The following is a 26,578-nucleotide window of genomic DNA, read 5'->3' as shown; positions in this document are numbered from 1 at the left end:
GCAGTCAATGGGGGAGCCTGCCTGCCGCATGTGGACCCGCGGTAAGTACCTTCTATTTCAAACTGAGGTACTTCGACTTCAGCTACGTTATTCACGTAGCTGAAGTTGCATATCTTAGTTCGAACTGGGGGGTTAGCGTGGACCAGCCCTTAGAGTCCCTGGTTTTAGATGCACCTTGGTGACTAGAGGCATCAGACAGTACCAAAGCAGGTCTCTCTCGGTACTATTTAACTGAAGACCTCCTATCGAGATGACTTCTTAGGTGTTACCAAGGTTTTGGTACCAGTGTCAGCTGCAGACTCAGTTGTACCCATTATGGGAGGCAAGGTCTCTGGGTAGTAAGCTGTAATAAGTGACTTTCTCTATCGGATACTCTCAAAAAAGGGGTGGAGGGCTTTTTTCTGTTAGAGGGCTTCATCTCTGGAACCTCCTCTGGAGCTCTGGAAGTCAACTGTGCAGCTTGAGAGATTGAGGCTGATGTATAGTGGGGGAGAAACAGACCCCTAGCAGAGCTAAAGAATGTTTCAAGAGGAGCTTCAGCCTAGCCTCTCTATCCTTGCAGGACCTGCCCTTAAACCTAGTACATACTTTACACTTGGATGGGACATGAGATTCTCCGAGACGCCAGAGAGAGATAGGGAGCCCATCGCTACAGGGAAGAGACCTGTGATGGGTCTGGCAGGACTCAGTCTTAGGCATAATTTGGAGAAGTGCCATAGGCCAGAACAGGTGATGCAAGAAATTCAGGGGCAAAAAGAAACTGGGGGTGGGAGGGGGAGGTGGGGGAGTGGCGGGCTCAAGAACACATTGTGCTCTAAGAGAACAAGAGAAACTAACAAATAAAAACTAGCTAAGTAAATAAAATAAACAAGAAAATGTGAAAGGCAGAAAGAAGATGCAAACAGCAGACACCACAACTGTTCCATCTCAAGCTGGAGATGGTCGGGAAAGAATTGGAGCAGCAGCATGTCCATGCCTCCTTGTGCTCCCAGGCAAGGACGTATAAGGCGCTGCTTTGCACAGGCGCACACCCTGCTATTTATAATCTCTGGTCAAGAGTGCACAGATGCACACACGTTACCATGGAGAATGCACATACTTGAACTGTAGCATTATAACATAAGGTTGCATCAACTGAAATAAATGGGGGGAGGGGGCGAAATCCACCAAACAAGCACAGACCTTCCGAAATTTCTTCATCAAGGTGTTTTAGCTCCTTCTCGATTTCTGTCTTAAGCTTCTCTAGAACCTCTTTCTCCAAAGCTTGTGGTATTACAGACTCCTGGGGCCCTGAAACAAACCAGAGAAGTTGGTCAAAAGGTGCACTATCTGCCAGGAGAGTTAAATAATGGTGGCTGATATAAAAAAGTTTTAAGTGTAAAGAATCTAGAATTTAGTTGCACAAAACAGAGTTCAACTTCCCACAGCAACATGAAGTCTGACCTCTTTTTACATATATTACAATGGAGCTTTATTACATGATCAATGTATAATCCATATAATAGTCTATTTTGCACACATGCAGAATACTCTATTTGGCTTAAATAAGAATATGTAAAAAGTGTTTAACAAATTAATTAGTAAACAACTAAAAGGAAGGCCACAAACAGCAAATAGTGAACACTATTTTAAATCCAAAAATGAACTGAAGAGTAGTTTTCAAAACCATCCTAATCATAAGCCAGAGGATGCAAATAAGCAATATGCAAATAACTACAGTCAGTCAAAACCATACCAAACTACACCAAATCAAAGCAGACAGCATCAGAAGTTACAACATTTATCTAGTACCATCTGTCTCCTCTAAATACTGAGAATAAATATAATTTGATATTTCTTAAAAACTTTACAGAACTACATACACAAAAAATCCAAGGAAGCAGTCAACCAACAAAAGGCACCTCAAACTCCAGGTACTGAAGAATCCCAAAATCTCTATTAGGCAGCCCTTTTATCTTCTGGGCTTTATGGTGTCCTTTTCATATAGGGCCTACAGGTCACAACAGATCATCTAATGTAAAGCTTTCAAAGTCTTGTTCTAGATAGTCTAACAACTAAACCAAATTATTTCAGACATGTCAACAACACTTGTCTTTGTTCAGAATGGTATAATATCCCAGGTGTTTGACTTATGAACCGGAAGTCTAAAACTATTTCTGAACAGGTGAAAACACATTGAACATTCAAGGCTTTCAGAAACTGCTAATTGGATTTTAATCTAACTGCCTGGAAAGAGTTCACCTCTGGGCTGAGAGAGAGCCAACAAAAATGCTGCTTAAGTAGCTGCTCTTTGGAAAAAGGTACAAGTCACAAAGAACAGGTGCTTAGAAAGAATGTGCCACATCAGACTCTCAACTCTGAGCCAACTTTTTTTCCTTCCCTTTCCCCCATTCTTAACACTTTTCTTCTAGCGCCTTCCCAGAAACTTTCAAACAAGCCTTTATATTCCCTCGTCCTAACGATCTCTGTTCCATCTAAGTACTGTCATTTCCCCTGAGCTCACTAAGCCAACGGTCTACTCTTGTTTTCTCTACTTCTTTTCCTCCAGTTCTCTAAAATGTGCTCCAGTCCATTAACTCCAAAAACTGCTGACTCAAAAACTGCTCAATAAGTAAACTCTTCCAGGCAACTCTTAATTGTTTAATCAGTCCTTATTTGTTCTGATCTCTGTTTCCTTCAACAGTGTCAATAACTTTTGTCCACAAACTAGGCTTCTATGATTATGTTCCCCTGATTCTTAGCTCTCCTTACTACCTTCATCTTTCCTTTAGAGGCTCCACTCTGTCACTCCAGGTTTCATCTTTGTACCCTCCATGGTGATTCTATTCGTGATCATTGTTTCCCACATTTTAGACATTTAAAACAGCCTAGTAATATTCATTAGCATTGCTTCCAGTGACATCTGTATTTGAAAAGTGAGTTGGAAGTGTTTACCTAAAATCAATCTAGCTGAGCATGGTAGGAACTTCAGAATTGTTCATATACATATGCTATTCTCCAGTTGTAGCTACCTGTGTGAAGCACACTCATGCCAACTGAATGCATGAGTCAGCGGAAAAGGTTTACAGTTCCTGATGTGAACAGTTCAAAAATGCAGCAGATGGCCAGTCCCATTTCATTTTTCTCAGCCCCACAATTATGCAACTATCTCCTCCTCTCAAACTATTTTCCTTAGCTTCCCAAGTTCCTCTCAAACACTTTTTCTCTCACCCTGAACCATAAATTCAAGAGAAGAGCTCTTCCTTATTTTGGGTAATGAGCAGCCGCACACTAAAGCTTTATCAATTCCCTCAATATCCCCTCTTGGAATCACTGAAGTACAACTTCACCATCAAAACCAACAAGTACATACACATACAGCCTCCTGTTTTAATATATGCCTCACCCTGCCCTGCTTGGAAGGAAGGCAGCAGCCTGTGTAGACAACGACCCTTTCTCATGTGACTAACGTGATGCTGATTGCACATGACAAGCTGTCACACCTGATAACAAGTCATGTGGAAAATGTGAGCAAGAGAAATCCCACTGCTGCCAGCGTACAAAAGAATTGTTTTGATAACTGATGCTGCAAAGTCAATGGTTTCTATCTCATCAACACCCTCAACTTTACAGCAGCAGATTCCAACAGTATAAAACCATTTAGCGGTGCCAGAGCATTAAAAAAAAAAAAAAAATCTACCTCTCTGGCTCAGTGACTCTACAGAGAGCAAACACTGCAAAGATCAACAGACTCCAGCTTCCTGCAGCTCCATTCTCTTGATCCCCATCAATATAAAGAAACATGCCCAATTTCAGAGAACAGTTCAGTGCAATATGAAGGGTCTTAAAAGAGAAGTATCCCTTTAAGTAGTTTTCAAAGCTGTTCAGAAGTAACCAGAAGAAAAAGACTTCAGTATCAGCTTCTGGGGAAATGGAAGTATCCTATGATGATCTCAAGCGATACCCCATGGCTGACCCAGAAGTGGCACTGATAGGGGATCCACGTGGAGCCAAACTTACCTTTCCAAGGATAAAAGGACAGGTCAACCCAACGCAGAACCTTTATTGGCAAGTGGATCTTGCAGGGCCCTTCACTTCCTCACAGGAGGAAAGCACAAAGAACACAGTAATTTGTATCACTGCACTCCAGTTTGCACAAGTTAATCATGGGTGTGTGTGATGAATGTGCGAGTTTTTGTTAATAGATTTATGATCCATATGTGCATCTCAGTTTATGTATCATACACAGAGTGTAGAAGAGAAGGAGACATGCCCAAGTGTCCCATATTCTCTCTGGGATGAGACCAGATACTTTAACAAGCACTGGCTGGAACCACACATCAGAACGGAGAATTCAGAACAGACAACGGGAGCTCCAGTAAAGAACATCATCACTTAATGACTAGAAAGTCAAAGCAGGGCAAGGTGGATTTAAAAAAAAAAAAAAAAAAAAAAAAAAAAAAGATTTAAAAAATTGGATTTTTTTTATTTAAATCGGATTTTTTTGATAAAATGCTTTTTGAGGAAAAACTATCTAAAAATAGCTTTAATTAAGATATCTTTGAGCTATAATGTATCATCATGGAATAGGGATTATAAATTCTAATTCTATAGTATGAGACAATATATTGATGTAATGTTTAAGAAAAGTTTTGTAAATGAGTTCCAATAGTTCATAGATTAGGGACCCAAATTTATGGGATTCCAGGGGATTCTGTATAAACTATTTAGGTTAATCTTTCTATCTACCCCATGGGACTCTGTATTTTCTAGACTGAGCACTATCAGAGATGCTTAGTTTTGCAGTTCTCAAACTGTGGATTTGTGTCTCCAGAGATAACATGCTTGTTTTCAAATAAATAAAATCAAATAAATAAATATGTAGAGGTGAGAAATAACAAACCTCAACCCTATTGTCCCTCTGCAAATTTGTGTACACAGAGGTAATCACTTACCTCTCTCTAAAAATGCAAAGTTTCAAAAAGTTCAAGGGGCTATGGCTTCTGCCTAAGGAATCTGACTTGAACCTGTTTTTCACCATGCTAACCTAAGGACTTCCAGACACTGTATTCCAGTTGACTAATAAATGTTACCTTGCTTTGAAAAGGTTTCTGGGTATTGCTGCAAAAAACTTACTGAGTACATTGCTCCCTAAGAAGGCAAAGTTTTCAGGAGTCTGATTTCATTTGGGCTGCAGCAAGGCACAGTGTGCAACAGGGATGCTGGAGCTCAAAGACTCATTCAAGTAATCTTTGCGGTCATGTGGTCTCCCCTTGTGAAGAGTGTGGATGCTTGAAGTCTGGCGCACCAAAGGGGATACTCGCAGGAGACTATTTAAAGGTTGACTTCTGGTTGCTGTAGTAGAGGTCTGCATGGACATGTCTGAAACAGGACTGGCCATATTAGTTTCCTTCTTTAGGGGGAGGGATAGCTCAGTAGTTTGAGCATTGGCCTGCTAAACCCAGGGTTGCGAGTTCAATCCTTGAAGGGGCTACTTAGGGATCTGGGGCAAAATCAGTACTTGGTCTTGCTAGTGAAGGCAGGGGGCTGGACTCAAGGACCTTTTGGGGTCCCTTCCAGCTCTATGAGATAGGTGTATCTCCATATATTATTCTTCAAGATCAGTAGGCTAAAGTTGATGTAATTGGTGCTTTTTAAGCCAAAGCAACAGCAACCACAGTCAGATGGCTCAATACTCCATAAAATAAGAAGTACGTCAAGCCAAGTGTTAGTTATATTAAATGTTTCCCCTAGAAAGATCTGAGAATACTACAAGCAACTTTATCGTTACTGAGACTAAGATTAAGTGATAAGCAACATACATCAACAAAATGATAGAATCCTCTCATCCTCTAAAGTAGTGGTGCTCAACCACAAACAGCTGAAGATTCAAAGTGGTCAAATGGAGCTGCAGAGTACCACAAAATCAGACCCTGATGCTGTACTGCAGCATGGGTGACAAGATATTGTATCAATGTATACTGTCATACAGACTTGACATGAAAATGCAACATTATCATTCCCTATATTGCTTCTTTCTGAGGAGTGGAAGTTCTCACTCCTTACCATTGGGGGATCCCAAACAACTCCTTTTCATTTGCATTTAGTGGCTCTCATACCACACATAATATAAATAATAATCATAATGATCAAGCATATGGAATGCCAGACACTTGTGCATGAGCTGCCTGTTAAGCAACAAGAAACGGAAAACTGTTACAAGCACAGAAAACAGTAAAGGAGACACCAAGAGTGAGATAAGAAGAGGATGGAGAGGAGAGATGAAGGCAGGGTGAGGTTATGTAGGGCCAGACCCGGAGAGGAAGTTGACTTTGGCAGTGGCATATGAACAGATAGGAAGGTGGGGATATGGAGAGAAAAGTGTGAATGGCAGCAAGAAAGTTTGAGTAATGATGGCAAGAGATTACCAGTGTTGGTTGTCTGTTTGCTGAAGGAAATGAGGCAGGTTTAAAGCAATGGGGATGGAAAGAACAAATTTTGAAAGTATCATTCTCCTAGAACAACAAAGAGCATGTCTGAGAGAACATCCCTCTGCAGCATAAGCAAACTTGTCCATGTTCTCTAAACAGCAGACTTGTTAGCTAGTTATCTTTACTCAGAAGCTCTGTGTTCTCCTAGCTTTGGATGTCAGTTGAATACAAAAACTTGTACTGACATTTTGTTCTTAATTCAGTTTCAGTATTGATCTTTAATTAAATGCTTAGAGGATTCTCCATTTCCTCCTCACTTTTAAACAAACTCAAAGTTATTTTCTATGTTTGCATAAACTGATCTGAGATACAGAAAAATACTGATTCCTCTTGGAATCTTTTGTTCTCGTAATGAAAATGTCTATTTCAAATAGTGGCTTTGTTCTTACCCAATGCGCGTTTATTGAACTAAAATGTAGTTATCAAAGATTAGGAAATGGCATGGTCACATCTCCTGTGATAGCCAAATAACCCATGCTTTCCCACTAAAAGCTTATGAAACAGATAAATGGTAAGTGCGACAATGCATGGGTGTCTTGGTACTCAGGTGCCTGTCCCTTCACAGAGCAGGAGATAAAATTACAACAGAAATTACACTGACACCAAAGTACAAACAGATATTGTTTATTAAAGACAAAAAAAATCGTACAGATTGAAGTATGAACTTAGTGCCACAGAGATAGTCGCAATTTTCAAAAATACTTTGATACTACCCCTTGATTTCTCTACTTTTTGCAAACCCTGACAGATAACCTCAGTAATTCTGATTCAGTACTTGTGTATTTCTATATGGTAGTTAAAGGGAAAAAAGTTTTAACGATTTCCCTTCCCTCGTAACTTGATTTGAACATGTGCTGAAATACAAGAGCTAGTAGTGTCAGACATTAAAAATGGGCAATCCTGAATCATGACAAAGATTTTAATAAAAATACTCGCTGGCCAATTGCAGTCCATGCTCTCAGTTCTCGTGAATGCAGGTCAAACTGTATTAAGGATAAACAAATGTCAGACAATACTGAGAGTACTTGGAATCATCCATAATTGCAGATTTAAACAAGAACCAATTCCTTTGTTATCACTTGATGCAGAGAAAGCTTTTGATAGAGTGGAACTTTCTGTTTCAAGTCTAGTCCCAAAGGGACATTACTGGCCCCCAGTTCCTTACATGGATAACTGCTCTTTACACCAGCCCCAAGGCAGCTACACAAGATAATGGGGTTAAATCTCCCCTTTGAAATACACAGAGGGACTACTGGGCGGGGATGTCCATTGTCTCCTTTACCTTTGCCACTGGCCATGGAGCCTTCTGCACAGAGGATAAGGAACAATGACTACCACAAGAATAAAACTGACAGGAACACATCAGAAAGTAGCTTTATATGCAGATGATGTAATATTTTTATCTAAACGAAGTATGTCCCTAAAATTAGTATGTGAACAAATCCATGACTTTGGGAAAGCATCTGGATTTAAAATAAGTTATGCTAAATCTGAAATGCTAACTATAAACTTGCCAGACTGAGAAGTCAGCCCCCCAGAAGTCATTTGTGTGCAAATGGGCAACAAATTCTATAAAATACCTGGGAATTCATATCTCAAACAACCTAGAAGAGCTCTATGATTTAAATGTCAAATCACTACTTCAGAAAATAAAGGAAGATTTGGAGTGGTGGGGAAAGTATGCCATTTCTTGGTTTAGAAGAAAAGCCACAGTCAAAATAAACATTTTGCCAAGGATATCTTTTTGTTTCAGAATCTTTCGGTAATCATCCCAGACTAAAACCCTAGCAGGAACACACAGAGGATGTTGTTAGAATTTATACAGAATAAGAGTATGTCTTCGCTACCCGCTGATCCAGCGGGGATCGATTTATCACATCTAGTCTAGACGTGATAAATCAACCCCCGAACGCTCTCCCGCTGACTCCTGTACTCCAGCGCCACGAGAGGCGCAAGCAGAGTCAACGGGGGAGTGGCAGCAGTCGACTCACAGCGGTGAAGATACCACAGTAAGTCGATCTAAGTACATCGACTTCAGCTACGTTATTCACGTAGCTGAAGTTGCGTAACTTAGATCTATTCCCCCGCCCAGTCTAGACCAGACTAAGAAAAGATCAAGGGTGCAAATACTTTGTACAGACCCATTAAACAGAGTTGACTGACTAGCTGTTCAAAGTATTCTATGGTACTATCAAGCCAGCAAGCTCAAAATAATAGTAAGACTGGGGGGGGAGATTTAACCCAGCCAAAATATTGGGTCTTTATTCAACAAGAAAACTGGCTGCGCAAATACTGCTAGGCTACCGGATTAATAAAAAATATCACACCCTCCAGAAATTACTACACATTCATTAGCAAAAGATAATCTATAGGTTTGGGATAGAACTACAGATGAGATAAATTATTTTTCCTCACCAATGTCACACATTGCAAAAAAAATCCAGATCTTAATGGAAATAATGAACCAGAGAGCTTTAAAGACTGGGAGAGCCATGGAATACAAATGGTTGGCCAGCTAGTCAAGAAAGAAACTTTTCTAACTTATTTAGAGATCAAAACTAACTTAACTTGCTCACTCTCCATGGTACCAGTGCTTTCAAATTAGGCATTGTTTCTCAGCTTTCTAAAAAAGCTGTTTATACAGAAAACAAATTTTAATAGAAACAATGAAGTTTAACTAACTAATATCAATTTTTACAGACAACTTCCACACACAAAAAATGTCTATAGGCAACAGGCTGGGAAAAGGATCTGGATGGACAAATTACTCCAGAGGAATTGGTTTTGATCTGGAAAAGAGGACCAGCAACCTCAGTCTGTGGCACGATAAAAGAAAATGACTAAGATACTGCCTTAATGGTACCTCATACCAGTCAGGGTAAAAAAATATACTGTATGTAGATTGAGTGGGGATAAACATTGGAGAAACTGTGATGAAAGAGGAGATTTTATGTATACACGGTGCATATGTCCAGTCATTAGAAAGTACTGGGATACAATTCATAACCAAATACCACAGGTTGTGGGATATTTCTTACTAAACGATCCTTTGGTAATCCTCCTGTGGCTTTCTAATGGGGAAATGGTCACACAAAAGGAAATCAATCTCATCTGCTAATAGCTGCTATGCTACTGATATGATAGCCGCTCACTAGAAAAAGAAAGAAGTCCAACCCTACAGGAGGAGGCATAGCTCAGTGGCTTGAGCACTGGCCTGCTAAACCCAGGGTTGTGAGTTCAATCCTTGATGGGGCCATTTAGGGATCTGGGGCAAAAATCTGTCTGGGGATTGGTCCTGCTCTGAGAGGGGGTTGGACTAGATGACCTCCTGAGATCCCTTCCAACCCATATATTCTATGAAAACAACATGAGAGAGTTATTATGGAAAAATTAATGAACCAATTATATACCCAGCAAAAGAAACAGAGAATAGATATTAAATATTTGGTTACCATTTACCGAAAAAAATCAACAAAGTACATTCACCTGCAAGAAACTCCAGCATGTGTCCAAATTTTTGGAATGTTAATATTTGATATTTCTAGTCTGCTAAATGTGTAATCAGAGATTTCACTTAAAAAAAATCAACCCGTCGTAGATGATGTAATGATGCTCACTCTACTATGGCAACACCCTGTCAAATCTGATGACCACAGTTCTGCATAATGTCTCTTTAAACAAACGCTCACTATTGTAATGGTTACTGTTTTGTTTCTGATATTTACATGACAAAGATTTGTAAGCCTGTTAATACTTTCTAAATAAATAACTAATAAAAAAAGGGGACAACCCAACAAAACATACAAGATATTTATACATGATGTTCATTTTATGATTATTTGTTGAACGTTTGGCACTAAAGAATAAGAGAAGACATGGTAATTGGCTTATGCTATTTACAATCTACCTTAGACGAGTACACTCTTCAAGCATTGCTTATTTCCCCTATTCCTTCCTCTTCCCCAGATGATGGGTTAACAGTGAAAGTCTTCATGGAAGAATTATTTTAAAAAAGATGGGATCTGAAGGAAGAGAGGGTAGCCCTTTAATACAAAGTTGGGAGAATGGTCCAAATACCAGTAATAGAGGTAAATAGGCTCCCTGCATTATTTGCTTTAAATTCTGTTGCCTTGCTGTACAGTTCAGAACAGTGCTACTTACCAGAAAAGAACTAAATACAATGTAAAAAACATACTTCAGTTCCACAAAGATGTCATATTGTTAACCCTGGAAACTAAAAATTATATCCACAAAACAAGAGAAATAGTCTATGGCAGTCGTGGCTTCCTTTAGACTGCCCCCACCTCCAGAATGCCTCAGTCCTGCTCTGGAGAAACTGCTTCCATAATCCATGCAGTGCTCGACTTCTCTAGCCTGGTCTACACTAGCATTTTGTTGGAAGTATCCCACCACCGTACTACCACTGACTGCAGCTACAGTGGAAGCACTAATATAAACAGGGCACAAGTGCGTATACCACAGTGTTGTCTAAACCTACTGCAAGCAAGGCTAGAACTCAGACACTGGAAAAAAAAAAAAAAAAAAAAAGCGCCTGATACCTGTTTAACCCAGCCCCAGGGGATAAAGCATGAGTGGGAAATTGCCCAAAAAATGCAACTGCAAAGAAAGCCTCTGGAGTGGCAACAAGGATGACATCCAGAATATATCTTCTGAGGAGCTATAGTGAGACCAACTATTTGTTTCATAAACGACAAACAACACTGACAATAAATTGTAGTCACTATGGACTCAGCTGAAATTAAACCAGTTACCTAGATGTGAACTGCTTTGTTTCTATCTCCAGGTCTTCATGTTATTTTAAAAGTGAACATATATAGTGAGATGCACAAATCTAGCTGCTGCTTTTTGCATTTTTTACATACATGCAAGACAGACTTCTCAATTCTACAGTTCATTGATAAAGCAGCCACCCAGGTAAATACAATATTACCTGGAGTTGAGGGAGGATGTTGCTCTTGTGGCTTCTCCTGTGACAAGAGCCCCAGGTAGCTGAGAACAACATATTTTGTTTCATAGTGAAATCCTACAGGCACAGCAGTAGAGGACGCCATTGGATCGACTTGCAATGTTCCACAGGGTTAATGGTGCACGTAGTTTTTCTTCTGGCTAAGAGAGGAAGACTGAAAGAGAGAAGATTAATTTTTTTTGTAAAGAAGAGCAGAAATCCATACTCCCTATTACAGTAAGAGCAATCACACCCCAGGATTCTGCTAAAGACTCTTAAGAGCTTCCATCTCAATACCCTATGGAGAATTTATAACTGCCATTTCCATTTGCTTAGGGTGAAGCTTTGCCTACTAACGCCTCAGTCCAAGACAACATTTCTTTCCTTTCTTTTCCACTCCAGTATCAACCAAAAATATATGGCTGGATTAAAATGGAAAAGGGGATGGTGGGCGCTCTCTTACTTGCTTCAGACTGGAGAAACTTTTGTTTATAAAGGAACACAGTTAACTGGAAGACTAAGCTTAAAAGAGTTTAAGACCAGTTTGTTTCTAGACATACATGAATTCGCCTGACATTTTTGTGGCTTTCTAATCACTTGCCTACAAAGTAGGAAACCACAAATTTTCTATTTTCATAAATGTTTTTCTCTTCCCCTGTTGCTGTGTGACAGACCAGCAGCAACAGAGAAAACGGATTATAGTGGAACTGCAAATCTGGGAACCTACAAAGTGCTGTTAAGTGCAGGAAAACTAACAAAGACTTCTCTCTCTAAACTCTCATTTATAGTAATCATTGTTTATGCTTGTAACAATAAATTTTCAAATTGTGGTTTTTAAGCCAATAGTATATCTCAACTTAAAACTGTGTAGTTCACTACTGCTTAGTTAGGGCCTTTACACAGCGTTTGAGAAGTTTACTTACCAAATAACTGATAAGGTAGTTTCACTTTGCTGTCTTGTCTCACACATTAGTTAGAGAGAAACTGACAGAACCTTGGCCTGTTTCACTACTGCCTGTAGTGCAGCCATGAAGTTCACCGGACTTGTGAATTTCATGTTGCAGCTGCTCCATAATGTTCCCTTTAGATACAATATCAGGAAACTGTGGGGGAGTAAGGGTGGCGAGAGAGCTCTCCTCTCCCCAATCCTTACTTCCCTGGGAACAGCTGAATTTTTTGTTGTTTCTGCTGCTTCTCATAAGATTCCAGCACTGCTGCTACACACACCTTATTGCACAATTAAACTGACAGTGGTCATCTCTCATTCACTTTAGTGTTCAAACAGCAGGAGCACATGGTTAACAGAGGAAAGGAATTCCCACACCCTTTACCGGTGTCTCCCTCTGCAGGTGGGAGGGCATCTCCCTGACCAGTAGCAGGTTACGAGACTGAATTTCTCAGCCAGGCACTGTCCCTCGATGAGACAGAGATCCAAATATCTTCAATATAAACATCTGGCTGATCAACTTTTCCATTCCTACTACTTTTATGTATTTCACATTATAAACCAGGGGTAGGCAACCTATGGCATTGGTGCCAAAGGCGACACGCGAGCTGATTTTCAGTGGCACTCACACTGCCAGGGTCCTGGCCACCGGTCCAGGGGGGCTCTGCATTTTAATTTAATTTTAAATGAAGCTTCTTAAACATTTTGAAACCTTATTAACTTTATATACAACAATAGTTTAGTTATATATTATAGACTTCTAGAAAGAGATCTTCTAAAAACGTTAAAATGTATTACTGGCACACAAAACCTTAAATTAGAGTGAATAAATAAAAGACTTGGCACAGCACTTCGGAAAGGCTGCCGACCCTTGTTATAAACGCTCAAATGAGAGAAAAATTAAAAAAAATGTCAGGTCAAGAGAGCTAAAGTATGACAGCTGAGAAAGGGTAGCAACGAAAAAATTTCTGTGATTTCCATCTGAGATCTGGTAAAGTAAAGAGGTTCAAGGCAGATTTTAAAAAGATTTAGACTATTAGTGCCTATTTACTTATTTAAGTAAAATGAAGTGTGGATAACTATTTCCAATGGGAATCTAGTCAAGCAGCACAAGGAAGCCAACCACAATGGTCAGGGAATTAACGATCAATTTTAAAAGTTAAAAAGCTCTCAATTGCTTCAAATGGTTATTTCCAAACTATAAGTAGTGCATGTTTTGCTGCTAGAGTGGACATCTAATGATGAAGCTGACAGTACACTCCAAAGATGATGGAGGCTACAGAAACAGCTATTTGACGGGTTCTGAATAGTTCTATCACTGTCAGGACTAGTGTGACAATTACTTTTTAGCTAAAAAACAGCACCAAATGTAATGGTACAAAACTGATTAGATTTATAGTAATGAAATCTTGTGAAAAACAGAGCACTACTTTAGGAGCCTTTTAGGCTATTCCTACTGTTTACATTTCAGAATGCCTTGTGATCAGTACGGACAATGCATTACAGGGCCATAAGTACAGTCCATCCGGCAAATGATGCCTTTAAAAGAAAAAAAGTCTTCCTTTGTGTCCAAATGAGACATTAGAAGTAAGTTCTAAACCTTCTCATTATTGCAAAGGCAACCAAATTGTGGAAGATAAGCAAAAATAAAAGCTACACTGCTATAGAGCTGTTTTGAGGTAGTATGGAAAGGATAATAAATTTTACAATAAAAGATGCAAAAGGAAGGGAATCAGTGGGAAATCAGTTAAACTATTCCTTTTGATCTTTAATACTTTCAAACTCATTTAGTATTAAAAGCAGTGTGGAGATCACTTTCATTTAGACTATACTCCAGGAAGCCCTGCCTCCTCTTATTTCAGAATGCCTGGAATATTCCCCATGGTTGGCTCCTCTGCTGCAGAAATGACTGCAGCTGCAATTCATACACAAGACTAATGGTGAGATACTTTCGAGTCAACATTGGCATCTCTTCCCTCACATTCATAATCTTACATTTATACAGCACCTTTCATCCTCAAGTGCTTTATAGACAACACTGTAAATAATGCTACACCCAGCACTAACATAGTTTCTGGGGTGGAACAGCAGCTGTTACACAACACACAACTACAGGACTACACGTTACGTGAAGAAAAGCACCACAGCTAATTAAAACTTCAAAGGAAATTTAGGCAGGCAGAGCATACTTTCATGAGATGGGATAAACCTTGTTATGGTTTGAGTTAAAACTGCACTGAAATTGACGTGAAAGACGCCACTCTTCATCAAGCGTTTCCCAACACATTATGGAGCTTTTGTTCAATACTGTTTCACAGAACACCCCAGGTTCCCACCATTTCCTGCAGCACTTACATGGTTCCTTGGAGATCTTCGATTTGCAAACTGAACTGTGCAGAATTGTGATTATCTTACACAACCTGAAAGAATTTCAAATGATATCTGGAGGAATCCAAGCACTATACTATATATCATTTAAGAACAATTTTTAACAGAGGATGAGGCACTATCCTTAGATGAGATATCTGAGCCAGCATAGAAAGGAAGGAAAAGAGTCCACCAATACACAAAGAATGGGACTCCGGGGTGGTACAGGGATCCACATACAAGACTTAAACCTAATTCAAGAGAATTTCAGTACATGCTCAGCACCTCTGAAAAATCAGGTCATGGGTTGTTTGGAAAAGAGGTTAAAAATGTTTCCCTGTGGAGAGGATGAAAAAAAGAACTAGCCACATGTAAAAGATTTTGGGCGCTCCAACACTACAGTGATGACAGCATAAGAACCTGTATAGAACACCGAACAGTAGGAGTCTTCAGCTTTGCTGAGAAAACATCAGTGACAAACTTCAGAATCCAAAAGGTAGCATGTCAGAGTTATTGGTTGTTGCTGAAGAAGGGCCTACAATACAATAATGTGATTACTCATTTTGATTATGGTGGTTTATAGTTAAGATTCTTTTCATTTATGAAGTGAAATAGAAAATACTGATTCTCATACTGCAGGCTTCACAGAAAAGGCCAGTTTTTAGAGTAAATTAAAAGACAAGAGAAGTGACAAGGCAAACCAGAGGAGGGACAGAGGGTTAGGGTTAGAGAGGAAAAAGGAGCAGATAAACATTTTGTCTGCTTCTCTTATAAGTGTATCAAGGCTGGCATCATTTCTGGAGCAGAGGAAACAGAGCTCAACGTAAGAGCCGAGGTCAAATAAGCAGAGAATAGTGTTATGAAATGCCTTAAATGAAAGGGGGGGGGGGAATTTAAATGGATGCAATGGATTTAACACAAGAACAAGAGACTGATTACTCCTTATCAAAACAAAATGCAAGGGCTCAAATTCATTATTGTGAATGGCTAACAATACTGTTACTTCACAAAACCCAATACCCATTAAAATCTCTACTTCTATTCAAGTTTGTGACCCATATTCCTCTCTCCCCACCCCGCATCAAGAAAAACCTCTATTATCTGTTTGACATGGGCTCAGCCATTCAACTGACCTGGGAACTGGTGTGGTCAGCCAAACTGACATTTCCTCATGCAGTCTGTCGCATCCTAATCTGTAGCAGGGTCATACATCAATTACATGATAACACACAAGCTACCCAATGAATACAATGTTTATAATCCTCTGGTGAAGGGGCTTTGCTATGTTTTAGCCCTCGCCTATTAGATGGGATTTCAGTGCACATTCAGCTTTCCATTTGCCTTACTAAACTTACAGTCAATATGCAGCTGTATTGAACTACTGTATTAAAGTACACTCTGCCAGATGTCACCAAGATTCACTGGGTATCCATTTAACTGTTATGGATCAGAGACCCACCTTATGCGTTTATAGCGACACTAACAGAATATTACAGGTTTTTTTATTGCCAGGTTTATAAAGGATAATGGGAGGCTACTACCCTTACAGCAGTCTATTTAACACTTTAGGGCCTTGGCTACACTGGCAATTCACAGCACTGCACTTGCTGCGCTCAGGGATGTGAAAAAACACCCCCCTGAGCGCAGCGAGTGCAGCGCTGTAAAGCGCCAGTGTAATCAGCGCCTGCAGCGCTGCACGCTATTCCCCTCGGAGAGGTAGAGTATTTGCAGCGCTGTGAGAGAGCTCTCGCAGCGCTGGTGGTGCGACTACACTCGTGCTTCACAGCGCTGCCGTGGCAGCGCTGTGAATCCACGAGTGTAGCCAAGGCCTAGAAAAACACAGCCTCAAGTGTAGCAGCCTCGTTACAGCTTGTGTTCACTGCATAGTTAACTGAAGTTATAACTCAAGTGTTGCATCTAAAGTTGCTGGCCCACCAGGGGGTCTAGTTTACGGCTTGAGTAAGCACAGCTTGTCAGCTGCTAATACAATCACTCTGGGCTTTTCAAATATTTTTTTTGCAGTGTGGCCACTCTCACTCAAGCTAGGCTAACCTGAGTGATCGCTACAGTGATGACATAGCCTTAAAATTAAAATGATTTTTAAAGCAGCACACTTTTGAAATATTTCACAGTTCTGAGCCCTCTCTCCAGCATAATACTTCAAAATAGTTATGAGTCTCAGTTCAGCCAGTTCACCCATTACACTTTATATCGCACCTTAATCTAAGATGTTGTATTTACATTGCACTTTTTATTAAAAACAACAGATCCCAAGGAGCTTCACTGGTCATAAACATTTGAAGATCATTCCCCATACCAGCACAACAAGAAAGTCAGTGAAATGCTCTACAAGTTCAGAGAAGCATTGCAAGACAAATTTGAACTGAAACTATAAGAGTGGACTAGTGTAGCGGTTCTCAAACTGGGTCCCGAGTACTCGGGGGGTCCGCAAGTCACGTCCGAGGCCACCTCCCCCCCTCCAAGTGCCTCCTGCACACTGCAGGGGAAGGGGCAGAAAGAGGCAGGGAAGAGCAGGGGCAGGAGTGGGGGCTGAGCATCCCTGGTGAAAATAAAAACCAGCTTGGGGATCCGCTACAAATTTTAAATCAAAATAGGGGTCCTCAGGCTGCTAAAGTTTCAGAACCATTGGACTAGTGGATTGATTTAAATCAAGGTATTAAAATAATTATTTAAATCACCAAGTGGAAAACTTTTATTTTAATAATCAATTTTAATCAACTTTTCCATTTATATGTCAGTTATTTTCTAAAGCAGTGGTCCCCAAACTTTTTACCTCATGCCCCCCTGCTTACCCGTCGGCACCCCCCTCCCGCCGAGCCGGGAGTGGGGCTACAGCTCAGGGGGGTGCAGGGGACATGGACGGGGTAAAGGGGCCAAGGCTGGAGGCAGGAGAGCAGCCTTGGCCGGGGCTGGCAGCCCGGGCCCCTAGGCGTGGAACTGGGGCCAGGAACAGAGCTGGGTGGTGATCCCTCCCGATGTGGGGGCTGGACTGGGCCCCAGTCGCACCCCCGCAGTTTGGGGACCTCCATTCTAAAGAAAGGTGTATTCTCACTGGCTGTTGAGACCATTAAAACATGTTTATTAACAACTAAATAGAGCCTTTACGCTACATCTGGTACATCTTTTTGCTACATTGAAGGGTACATTATAACTTATAACTTCAGAAGAAGTGAGGTTCTTACCCATGAAAGCTTATGCTCCCAATACTTCTGTTAGTCTTAAAGGTACCACAGGACCCTCTGTTGCTTTTAACTGGTTTTAGTAAATGGTCAAAAATTCATCAGAATTTAAACATTTCAGTTCCTACTGGAAATTAATCAATATTTCATCTATTACTATTTCTCAAGTTGTTTTGTAGTGGTATTGTAGTCATGCTGGTCCCAGGACAGGTAGGTGAAGTAATATCTTTCATTGGACCAGCTTCTGTTGGTGAAAGAGACAAGCTTTGGAGCTACACAGAGCTCTTCTTCAAAGTTCAGTATAGCTGGAAACCTTGTCTCTTTCACCAGTGAAGCTGGTCCAATAAAAGATATTACCTCACCCATCTTGTCTCTGTTTCTCAAGTGACACTTAATAGATGGAAGTACTTGAAAAACAGTAAAAAGTTCTGTGGTAGTCATTTATTTGGGGTGTGGTTTTAGTTAACCTTATAATGCTCATTTAATTACATTCTCCCATACACAAATGGTTTGATTTTTTTTAAAAGAACAATTAAATGACCTAATGAAGAGGTTCTCAACCTTTTGCAAACTTTGACCTTAAACCATGATGTTGATAAATCATTAAAACTCCAATTTCCATTAAGTATTACAGTTTTCACTCATCTTTAGTAGTTTGCAATGCCATTTAATTTCATGTTGTATAAATTAAAAATAGTTAAAACAGAAGTTAATCAACTGGTATATTAGTTTCAAAACATTCACACAAGTATAGTCCGTGGGATAGCTGCACAGTCCTTTCTGAATGCACAGATACTCTAGTGGTGAGTGAGGTATAAATACCTCTATAGATAGAGAAATGTCAAGAGGGAAATCAAAGCAATAAGTCAGTCAGTAAGGTAGGAATGAACAGAAATCATATGCCTGTATGCTAGATCAGCACACGCACTCCAATGCAGGCACATATACCTGTGCAGCCAATAGTCACATCCTTCAGCCACCTGATCTACATGCTACCGAATCATTTGCCGTTCAGATCCTCCACACTATTCCTTGTGTTTACATTTTAAACTTCCCTCCAAAATTATCCATTAGAGATAGTTAGATATTTAATATTTCGATACTCAAAGCTCATTCACTTGCAAAAAAAATAAACAGCACACCTGTCCAATTTATTTGAACTTAACATTTGATCGACATACCTGGTCTGGTAAATGTGGGTACAGAGATTTCACTCAGTTTAGTAAGATCACTAGAAATGGCATATTATGGGTGTTGTAATGCTGCTCACTCTGGCCTTGGCTACACTTGGGAATTCACAGCGCTGCCGTGCGAGTGTAGTGGCGCCGGCAGAGCTCTCTGGCAGCGCTGGATGTACCCCACCTCTCCGAGGAATCAGACAGCCACGCCGCCATGGGGACCCGGTGCAGGAGGGGCCGAGCGCGGGGCTGGGGAGGTGCCAGCCTAGGGCACGGCGGGGCCGCCAGCTGCAGCGCCAGCCTCCTCACCTGTGGCACCAGCGCTGCTGGGCGGCCCAGGTAGGGGGCGAGGGCGCCGGCCTCAGCGAGGAGCGCTCGGGCCAGCCTTCGCCCCGGGCCTCCGCTCAGTCAGCGCCGGGGGGAAGAGGGGGCACGTCCTTCAGCCACCGCATCCCAAACACTCCCCCGCGCGCAGACACACGGGAGGGCGCGGGTCACACCGCAGGGCGCAGCCCCCTCCCCACCGAGAGGCGAGGCAACCAGTGGGGGGGAGGGGAGGTGGTAGCTGGAGGGGTCTGGGAGGGGGGGAGCTCCTCCCGCCCCGCCGGCCGGCCGCGGCTCGCGGGCAGCTCGTGACCGCCCCTCCCCTCGCTCGTCCTCTCCCCCCCTGTGAAAGTTCTCCAGGCACCGAGTCCGAACCCGGGGGGCGCCGCTCGGAACCGCCACCCTCCTCGCCACGAGCCGCACGCGCGCCGAGAAGGGGAGTGAGGGGCGCGCGCGTCGAGTGCAGACCCCTTACCTGAGTCTCGCGAGGCGGCGGCAGCGGACGCGCGGCGCTGCCTCCAACCTGTGCGTGCGCGCTGCGCTCCCAGCTGCCCTAAATTACAGACGCCGCCATGATGGATGGGGGGGGGAGCGAAAGGGCATCAGGTAACGTTAGCGTGGTCACGTCACGGGGGAACCGGAAGGACAGTTCGCGTCGTGTGACCTCTACTCGGCAGCGATTGCAAACACCCTTCCTCAAGCCAATGGGTAACTTCCGCCTCGGTACCTGTCATGGCGGCGGTGAAGGAGGTTAGGTGTCAGTCTGATTCGCTGCCTCGATAGAGCCGGGCTACCCCCGCTCAACGCGTGACCCAGGCTCCCTCATGCACACCCCGCCAACCCGAGCGTACGGCCTTGTGCCCCGATCCCACTGCCCCTGCGACTCTCCGGTCCCACTGTCCTCGATGGGGATGGGCTTGTCCTGGCCCCGTGGCCCCACTGCCCCCAGTCCTCCTGGCCTCTCACCCAACTGCCCCTCATGGAGCTGGGCTGGGATCATCTGTCCCTGCGTCCTCCTGTCTCATTAATCTTTCCAATCTTTTAAATCTCTCTCTCAGCTCCAAAATCCAGACCAAAAAAACCACACTCCCTGCCCAACTCCACCTCACCAAAACGTGCTCTCCCACCCAACTAAAATATATGCCTCCCCACCCTGAGAAAACTAAGTGTCCTTACTGACTGTGCCAAAAATCGTCACCCTGCTGAGCAAATAATTCACCAGGGTGCAGCAAAAAAAAGACATTGCATTGCAACACAGGGTTGCTTGCTATTATTTTTATTATTATTTGTTAAGCAGCAACTGCTTGGTCTATGTTGGTTAGAAAGGCACCGCTCCAAGAAGCAGCTTTTAATAATGCTCCCAAATGTAATACGCACTACAAATGCTTCATGTGACCTGTGAACAGTCCACAAGTGGATCACTTGGAGAAAACTGACACCATCCCCAAACACCAAAGTAGTTGTCAGCCCTACCCAACAAGCTTAGGCCTGATCTACACTACAATCCATGCAACAAACCTCGATGCCAACTCTTCCCACATATCTACACCAGCGACACCATCACAGGACCTAACCAGATCAGGTACAACATCACCGGTTCATTCACCTGCACGTCCACCAATGTTATATACGCCATCATGTGCCAGCAATGCCCCTCTGCTGTGTACATCAGCCAAACTGGACAGTCCCTATGTAAAAGGAGAAATGGACACAAGTTAGATATTAGGAATGGCAATATACAAAAATCAGTAGGAGAACACTTCAACCTCTCTGGACACACAATAGCAGATTTAAAGGTAGCCATCCTAGAGCAAAAAAAAAAAAAAAAACTTCAGGACCAGACATCAAAGAGAAACCGCTGAGCTCCAGTTCATTTGCAAATTTGACACCATCAGCTCAGGATTAAACAAAGACTGTGAATGGCTAGCCAACTACAAAAGCAGCTTTTCCTCCCTTGGTGTTCACACCTCAACTGCTAGAAGAGGGCCTCATCCTCCCTGACTGAACTAACCTCGTTATCTCTAGACTGATTCTTGCCTGCATATTTATACCTGCCTCTGGACATTTCCATTACATGCGTCTGACAAAGTAGGTATTCACCCACGAAAGCTTATGCTCCAATACATCTGTTAGTCTATAAAGTACCACAGGACTCTTTGTTGCTTTTTACAGATCCAGACTAACACGGCTACCCCTCTCATACACTACAAACTTAGGTTGACATAAGCCACGTTAAGTCGATCTAGTAATATATGTGTTCACACTACTGAGTCCTTTCCATTGACCTAAGTAGCCTGTAAAGTCAACTTCTATACTCCATCTCCACGAGAGGCGTAGCGCTTGATTTGACATCCAGGGGTCAACATGAGGATAGTGTAGACACTGTGTTGTGTAATTCAAATTAATTGGCCTCCAGGAGGTGTCCCACAGCGCTCCGCTGTGATCGCTCTGGAGAGTACTTTCAACTCCATTGCACCGTCAGCCAGGTACGCAGGAAACAGACACTTTGCTGTTAAAGCCCTGGGAACTTTTGAATTTTCATTTCCTGTTTGATCAGCATAGAGAGCTCGCCAGCACAACTAATCATGGAGACTCAAGGCTGCAAACACGCTCCAGCATAGAGTACACAGGAGGTGGTGGATCTTATTGCTGTCTGGGGAGAAGAATCTGTGCAGGCAGAGCTCCAGTCCAGCAGAAGAAACGCTGACATTTATACCAAGATTGTGCAGGACATGGGGGAGAAGGGCTACACCAGGCAGGGCCGGCTTTAGGCCAATTCCACCAATTCCCCCGAATCGGGCCCCGCGCCTAAGAGGGCCCCGCGCCCAGTGGCAGGGCCGCCGGGGTAGGGGCAAGTGGCCGAGAATCCCTTCCCTGGCTAGAGGCTCCTTTTTAATTTTTACTCACCCGGCAGCGCTCCGGGTCTTCGGCGGCACTTCAGCGGCGGGTCCTTCACTCGCTCTGGGTCTTCGGCAGCAGGTCCTTCAGTGCCACCAAAGACCCGGAGCGAGTGAAGGACAAACCGCCGAAGACTACGAGTGCTGCCCGGTGAGAACAAGCCCCACATGTTTTTTTACGTGTTTTTTTTTTTTCAGTCATCCCTGCCGGGGCCCCGTCAAAACTGTTCGAATCGGGCCCCGCACTTCCTAAAGCTGGCTCTGACACCAGGAACACTCAGCAGTGCCTCGTGAAAATAAAGGCGCGTACCAGAAGACAAGGGAGGCGAACAGTCGTTCTGGTTCTGCCCAACAGACCTGCCACTTTTATGAGGAGCTGCATGCGATTCTCAGCGACAACCGCACAACTACCCCACAACGCTCAGTGGATACCTCCCAGGAGCCCCGGGCAACCTCGAGCAACAATGAGGAGGACATTGTTGACAAGGAAGAGGAGGAGAATGTAAGGTAGGCAAGCGGAGGATCCATTCTTCCCAAAAGCCAAGAACTGTTTTTAACCCTGGAGCCCATCTCTTCACAGGACCAATTGGCAGCGGAGCATGATGCCGGGAAAGGTACCTCTTGTGAGTACACATTTCCAATCAAACTGTAGGGGTTACATGCTATTATTTTTTATGTTTAATCTGAACAAAAATGTAGATGTAGTGGGTATTGGTGGCCATTCCAGCTATGAAGAGGGTGCTGTCTGAAAAAGACTATTTATGTGCAAGGGGATGGCGTGGGAATCTTCCATGGAGATCTCTAGGAAGTTTTCATGGAGGTACTCTGCAATCCTTTGCAGAAGGTTTTTGGGAAGGGCTGCCTTATTTTGTCTATCACAGTAGGACACTTTCCCGTGCCACTCCAGTATTAACTCTACTGACATAATTGCAGCACACAGCATTCCAGCATAAGGACCAGGTCTGTACCCAGACGCTTGCAGCATCAGTTCCCTTGCCGCCCCTGTTACCCTCAGGAGAGTGATATCGCATAGGGTCACCTAGGAGAAACAGGGGGAAGTTTTCAATGCTAGCCCTTAAACCGCAAACAATTCAACAAGTAATCCATCCCCCATTTGGTGAAATATGAGTCATGCAACCACGCTTTCCCAAACGTGCCGTCATTGGAAGGGATCACCGTGTGTTGCAAGCAGTACTGGGAAAAAAGGGGGGAGGGGCTGTTTGTCTCCCTTCCCCCCTCCCTCCCGCCCCGCCCCAGTGCCATGCCACTTTTGTAACAAACTATTTGGGGGGCTTTACACTGGTGCCTGTCCTCAAGCACCACCCAGGTTGCTATGGGAAAGGGGGCTTTTCTCAAGTTTCAACCTGTGATTCCCAAGGATGTCTTCACAAAAGCAACAGTACAAGACCTCTTGCCCAGGCCTTGTGGCCTTACTCACCATGGCTGGAGCAGCAAACTGACTCTTGCAATAGCCTGTGGTTGTGATTATGTTGTGGCTTTCAGTGAAGTGTATTGAGGGGTGGTTTTTTTATTAAAAAAAAACCAAAACCGTGCACCAGAAACAATGTATGCACTGTCAATGCTACCCTTGTGCTTTACATTCCTTGCAGCTGAAACCTTGTCCCTCGGCGCATCCTCTACACCAGGACAGTGAGTTTCCCAGATTAGAAGGCAGAAAAAGAAGACTTTGGAGGACATGTTCAGTGAGTTAATGCACGCCTCAGGGAGTAACAAGATGGAGCTCAGAGCATGGAGGATTACACTGTCCAAGGACATGGACAGGGAGTACAGGAGAGCATGCAGGGAACAAGAGCGTGCCATGCAGGAAGAGATGCTGCGGATTATGAAGGAGCAGTCAGACATATTAAGGCATCTGGCTGAGGTTTAAGAAAGGCAGCTGGATGCTAAAGTCCCTCTGCAGCCACATAGATAAGTGTCACATTATTCTGGCTCATTGCTGAAACTGGCTTTCAAAACCTCATGGAGAGCAGAGCCCCTTGATGTGCTCTTCTTATTGCCCTTGTGTCTGGTTGCTCAAAATTGGCTGCCAGGTGATCTGCCTCAACCCCCCACCCTGGCAGAAACTTTTCTCCCTTTGTTTCAAAGACATTATGGAGCACAGAAGGTAGCAATAACAATGCAGATATTGCTTTCACTGAGGTCTAACCTAGTAAACAAACAGTGCCAGCAACCTTTATCAGGGGATAGCCGTGTTTGTCTGTATCCACAAAAACAACAAGCAGTCTGAAGAAGTGAGGTTTTTTACTCACGAAAGCTTATGCCCAAATAAATCTGTTAGGGTATGTCTACACTACGAGATTAATCCGAATTTACAGAATTCAATTTTTGGCAACTGATTGTATAAAGTCGAGTGTATGCGTCCACACTAAGCACATTAATTTGGCGGTGTGCGTCCGAGGCTAGCGTCGACTTCCGGAGCGTTGCACTGTGGGTAGCTATCCCATAGCTATCCCATAGTTCCCGCAGTCTCCTCCGCCCATTGGAATTCTGGGTTGAGATCCCAATGCCTGATGGGGCAAAAAACATTGTTGCGGGTGGTTCTGGGTACATCCTCCCCCTCCCTCCGGGAAAACAACAGCAGACAACCTTTTCGCGCCTTTTTCCTGGGTGAACAGTGCAGACACCATACCGCGGCAAGCATGGAGGCCGCTCAGCTCAAGACAGCAGTCATGAGCATTGTAAACACCTCACACATTATCGTGCAGTTTATGCTGAACCAGAACCTGCAAAACCAGGCGACGAGGAGTAGTTCTGCTAGCACGGAATCCTCTCGCCATATAGTGATCGGATCCAGTACCTCCAGTACGGTCCATGCTGGTGCTCTTTTTCGATTCTTGGACTGCATGGTTACCTGTGCTGATGAGCTATCTGTGGTCACCTGTGCTCTCCACGCTGGGCAAACAGGAAATGAAATTCAAAAGTTTGCGGGGCTTTTCCTGTCTACCTGGCCAGTGCATCTGAGTTCAGATTGCTGTCCAGAGCAGTCACAATGGTGCACTGTGGGATAGCTCCCAGAGGCCAATACCGTCAAATTGCAGCCACACTAACCCTAATTCGAAATGGCAATACCGATTTCAGCACTAGTCCCCTCATCGGGGAGGAGTACAGATATCGATATTAAGAGCCCTTTATATCAAAGTAAAGGGCATCATTGTGTGGACGGGTGCAGGGTTAATTTGGTTTAACACTGCTAAATTCGAGATAAACTCGTAGTGTAGACCAGGCCTTAGTCTTTAAGGTGCCACCGGACTCCTAGCAACCTTTTAAACATTGTGACAAAGTTCCTCCTCTATCTTGGTGGGTCCTGCGCTTATTGGCGGATTTTCTTGCCTCAGAGATTCACCATGTGGGTTGGGGAACAGCCCAGAGACCTTCCCCTCCAGAAGAACCCACAGTCCAGGTCAGTTGGGTGGTTTGGGGGGGAACCCAGGCCCACCCTCTACTCCGGGTTCCAGCCCAGGGCCCTGTGGACTGCAGATGTCTATAGTGCCTCCTGTAACAGCTGCATGACAGCTACAACTCCCTGGGCTACTTCCCCATGACCTCCTCCAAACACCTTCCTTATTCTCACCACAGGACCTTCCTCCTGGTGTCTGATAACGCTTGTGCTCCTCAGTCCTCCAGCAGCACACCCTCTCAGCTCCTTGCTCCCAGCTCCTCATACTCACACCACAAACTGAAGTGAACTCCTTTTAAAACCCAGGTGCCCTGATTAGCCTGCCTTAATTGATTCTAGCAGCTTTTTCTTAATTGGCTCCAGGTGTCCTAATTAGCCTGCCGGCCTTAACTGGTTCTAGCAGGTTCCTGATTACTATAGTGCAGCTCCTTCTCTGGTCACTCAGGGAACAGAAAACTACTCATCCAGTGACCAGTATATTTGCCCTCTCCCAGACTCCTGTACCCCTCTGGTCTGGGTCTGTCACAACATCCAAAGACACTTTCCACCATCATTCTGCACTTGCTCGCCTATGGTTGAACCGGTCCTTAGTGTTGTCCAGGCTGCCGATGTACAGCTTCAAGAGCCCTGAAAACTTGGATCACAACAGATCCCACAGTAGATATACCCAGTCAAAATTGATGCCCCACTGACCGGTAGCAGTTTAGCATTGCAAGCTTCAGCAGAGCTATCACCACTCGTTTCTCCACTGTCAGAGCAGCTCTCATTTTAGTATTGCTGTGCTTCAGGGCTGGGGAAAGTTCTTCACGCAG

General features: G+C 43.5%; 1 protein-coding gene across 4 annotated transcripts in view; it reads right to left on the bottom strand.

The window, feature by feature from the left end:
* The window catches only part of BCL2L13 (BCL2 like 13), a 68,539-nt gene extending 48,477 nt beyond the window's left edge, over nt 1-20,062 (bottom strand). For 2 of the 4 annotated variants that reach the window (XM_034781356.1, XM_034781376.1), the window contains exons 1-3: nt 19,927-20,061; nt 11,422-11,611; nt 1,183-1,290 (exon numbers count right to left, since the gene is read on the bottom strand). In XM_034781356.1, the coding sequence (XP_034637247.1) occupies nt 1,183-1,290; nt 11,422-11,542 (229 nt within the window). In that variant the 5' untranslated portion in view covers nt 11,543-11,611; nt 19,927-20,061. Of the gene's footprint in view, nt 1-1,182; nt 1,291-11,421; nt 11,612-19,130; nt 19,220-19,926 lie in introns of those variants that run through there. The other 2 variants (XM_034781387.1, XM_034781366.1) reach the window with 2 other exon arrangements.
* Nucleotides 20,063-26,578: the final 6,516 nt, after the last annotated feature.

The sequence above is a fragment of the Trachemys scripta genome, chromosome 1 (genome assembly GCF_013100865.1).
Source record: "Trachemys scripta elegans isolate TJP31775 chromosome 1, CAS_Tse_1.0, whole genome shotgun sequence".
In the NCBI taxonomy this organism is placed as follows: Eukaryota; Metazoa; Chordata; order Testudines; family Emydidae; genus Trachemys; species Trachemys scripta.
Note: the sequence above shows the minus strand (reverse complement) of the source record. Positions and strands in the feature narration are given on the sequence as shown.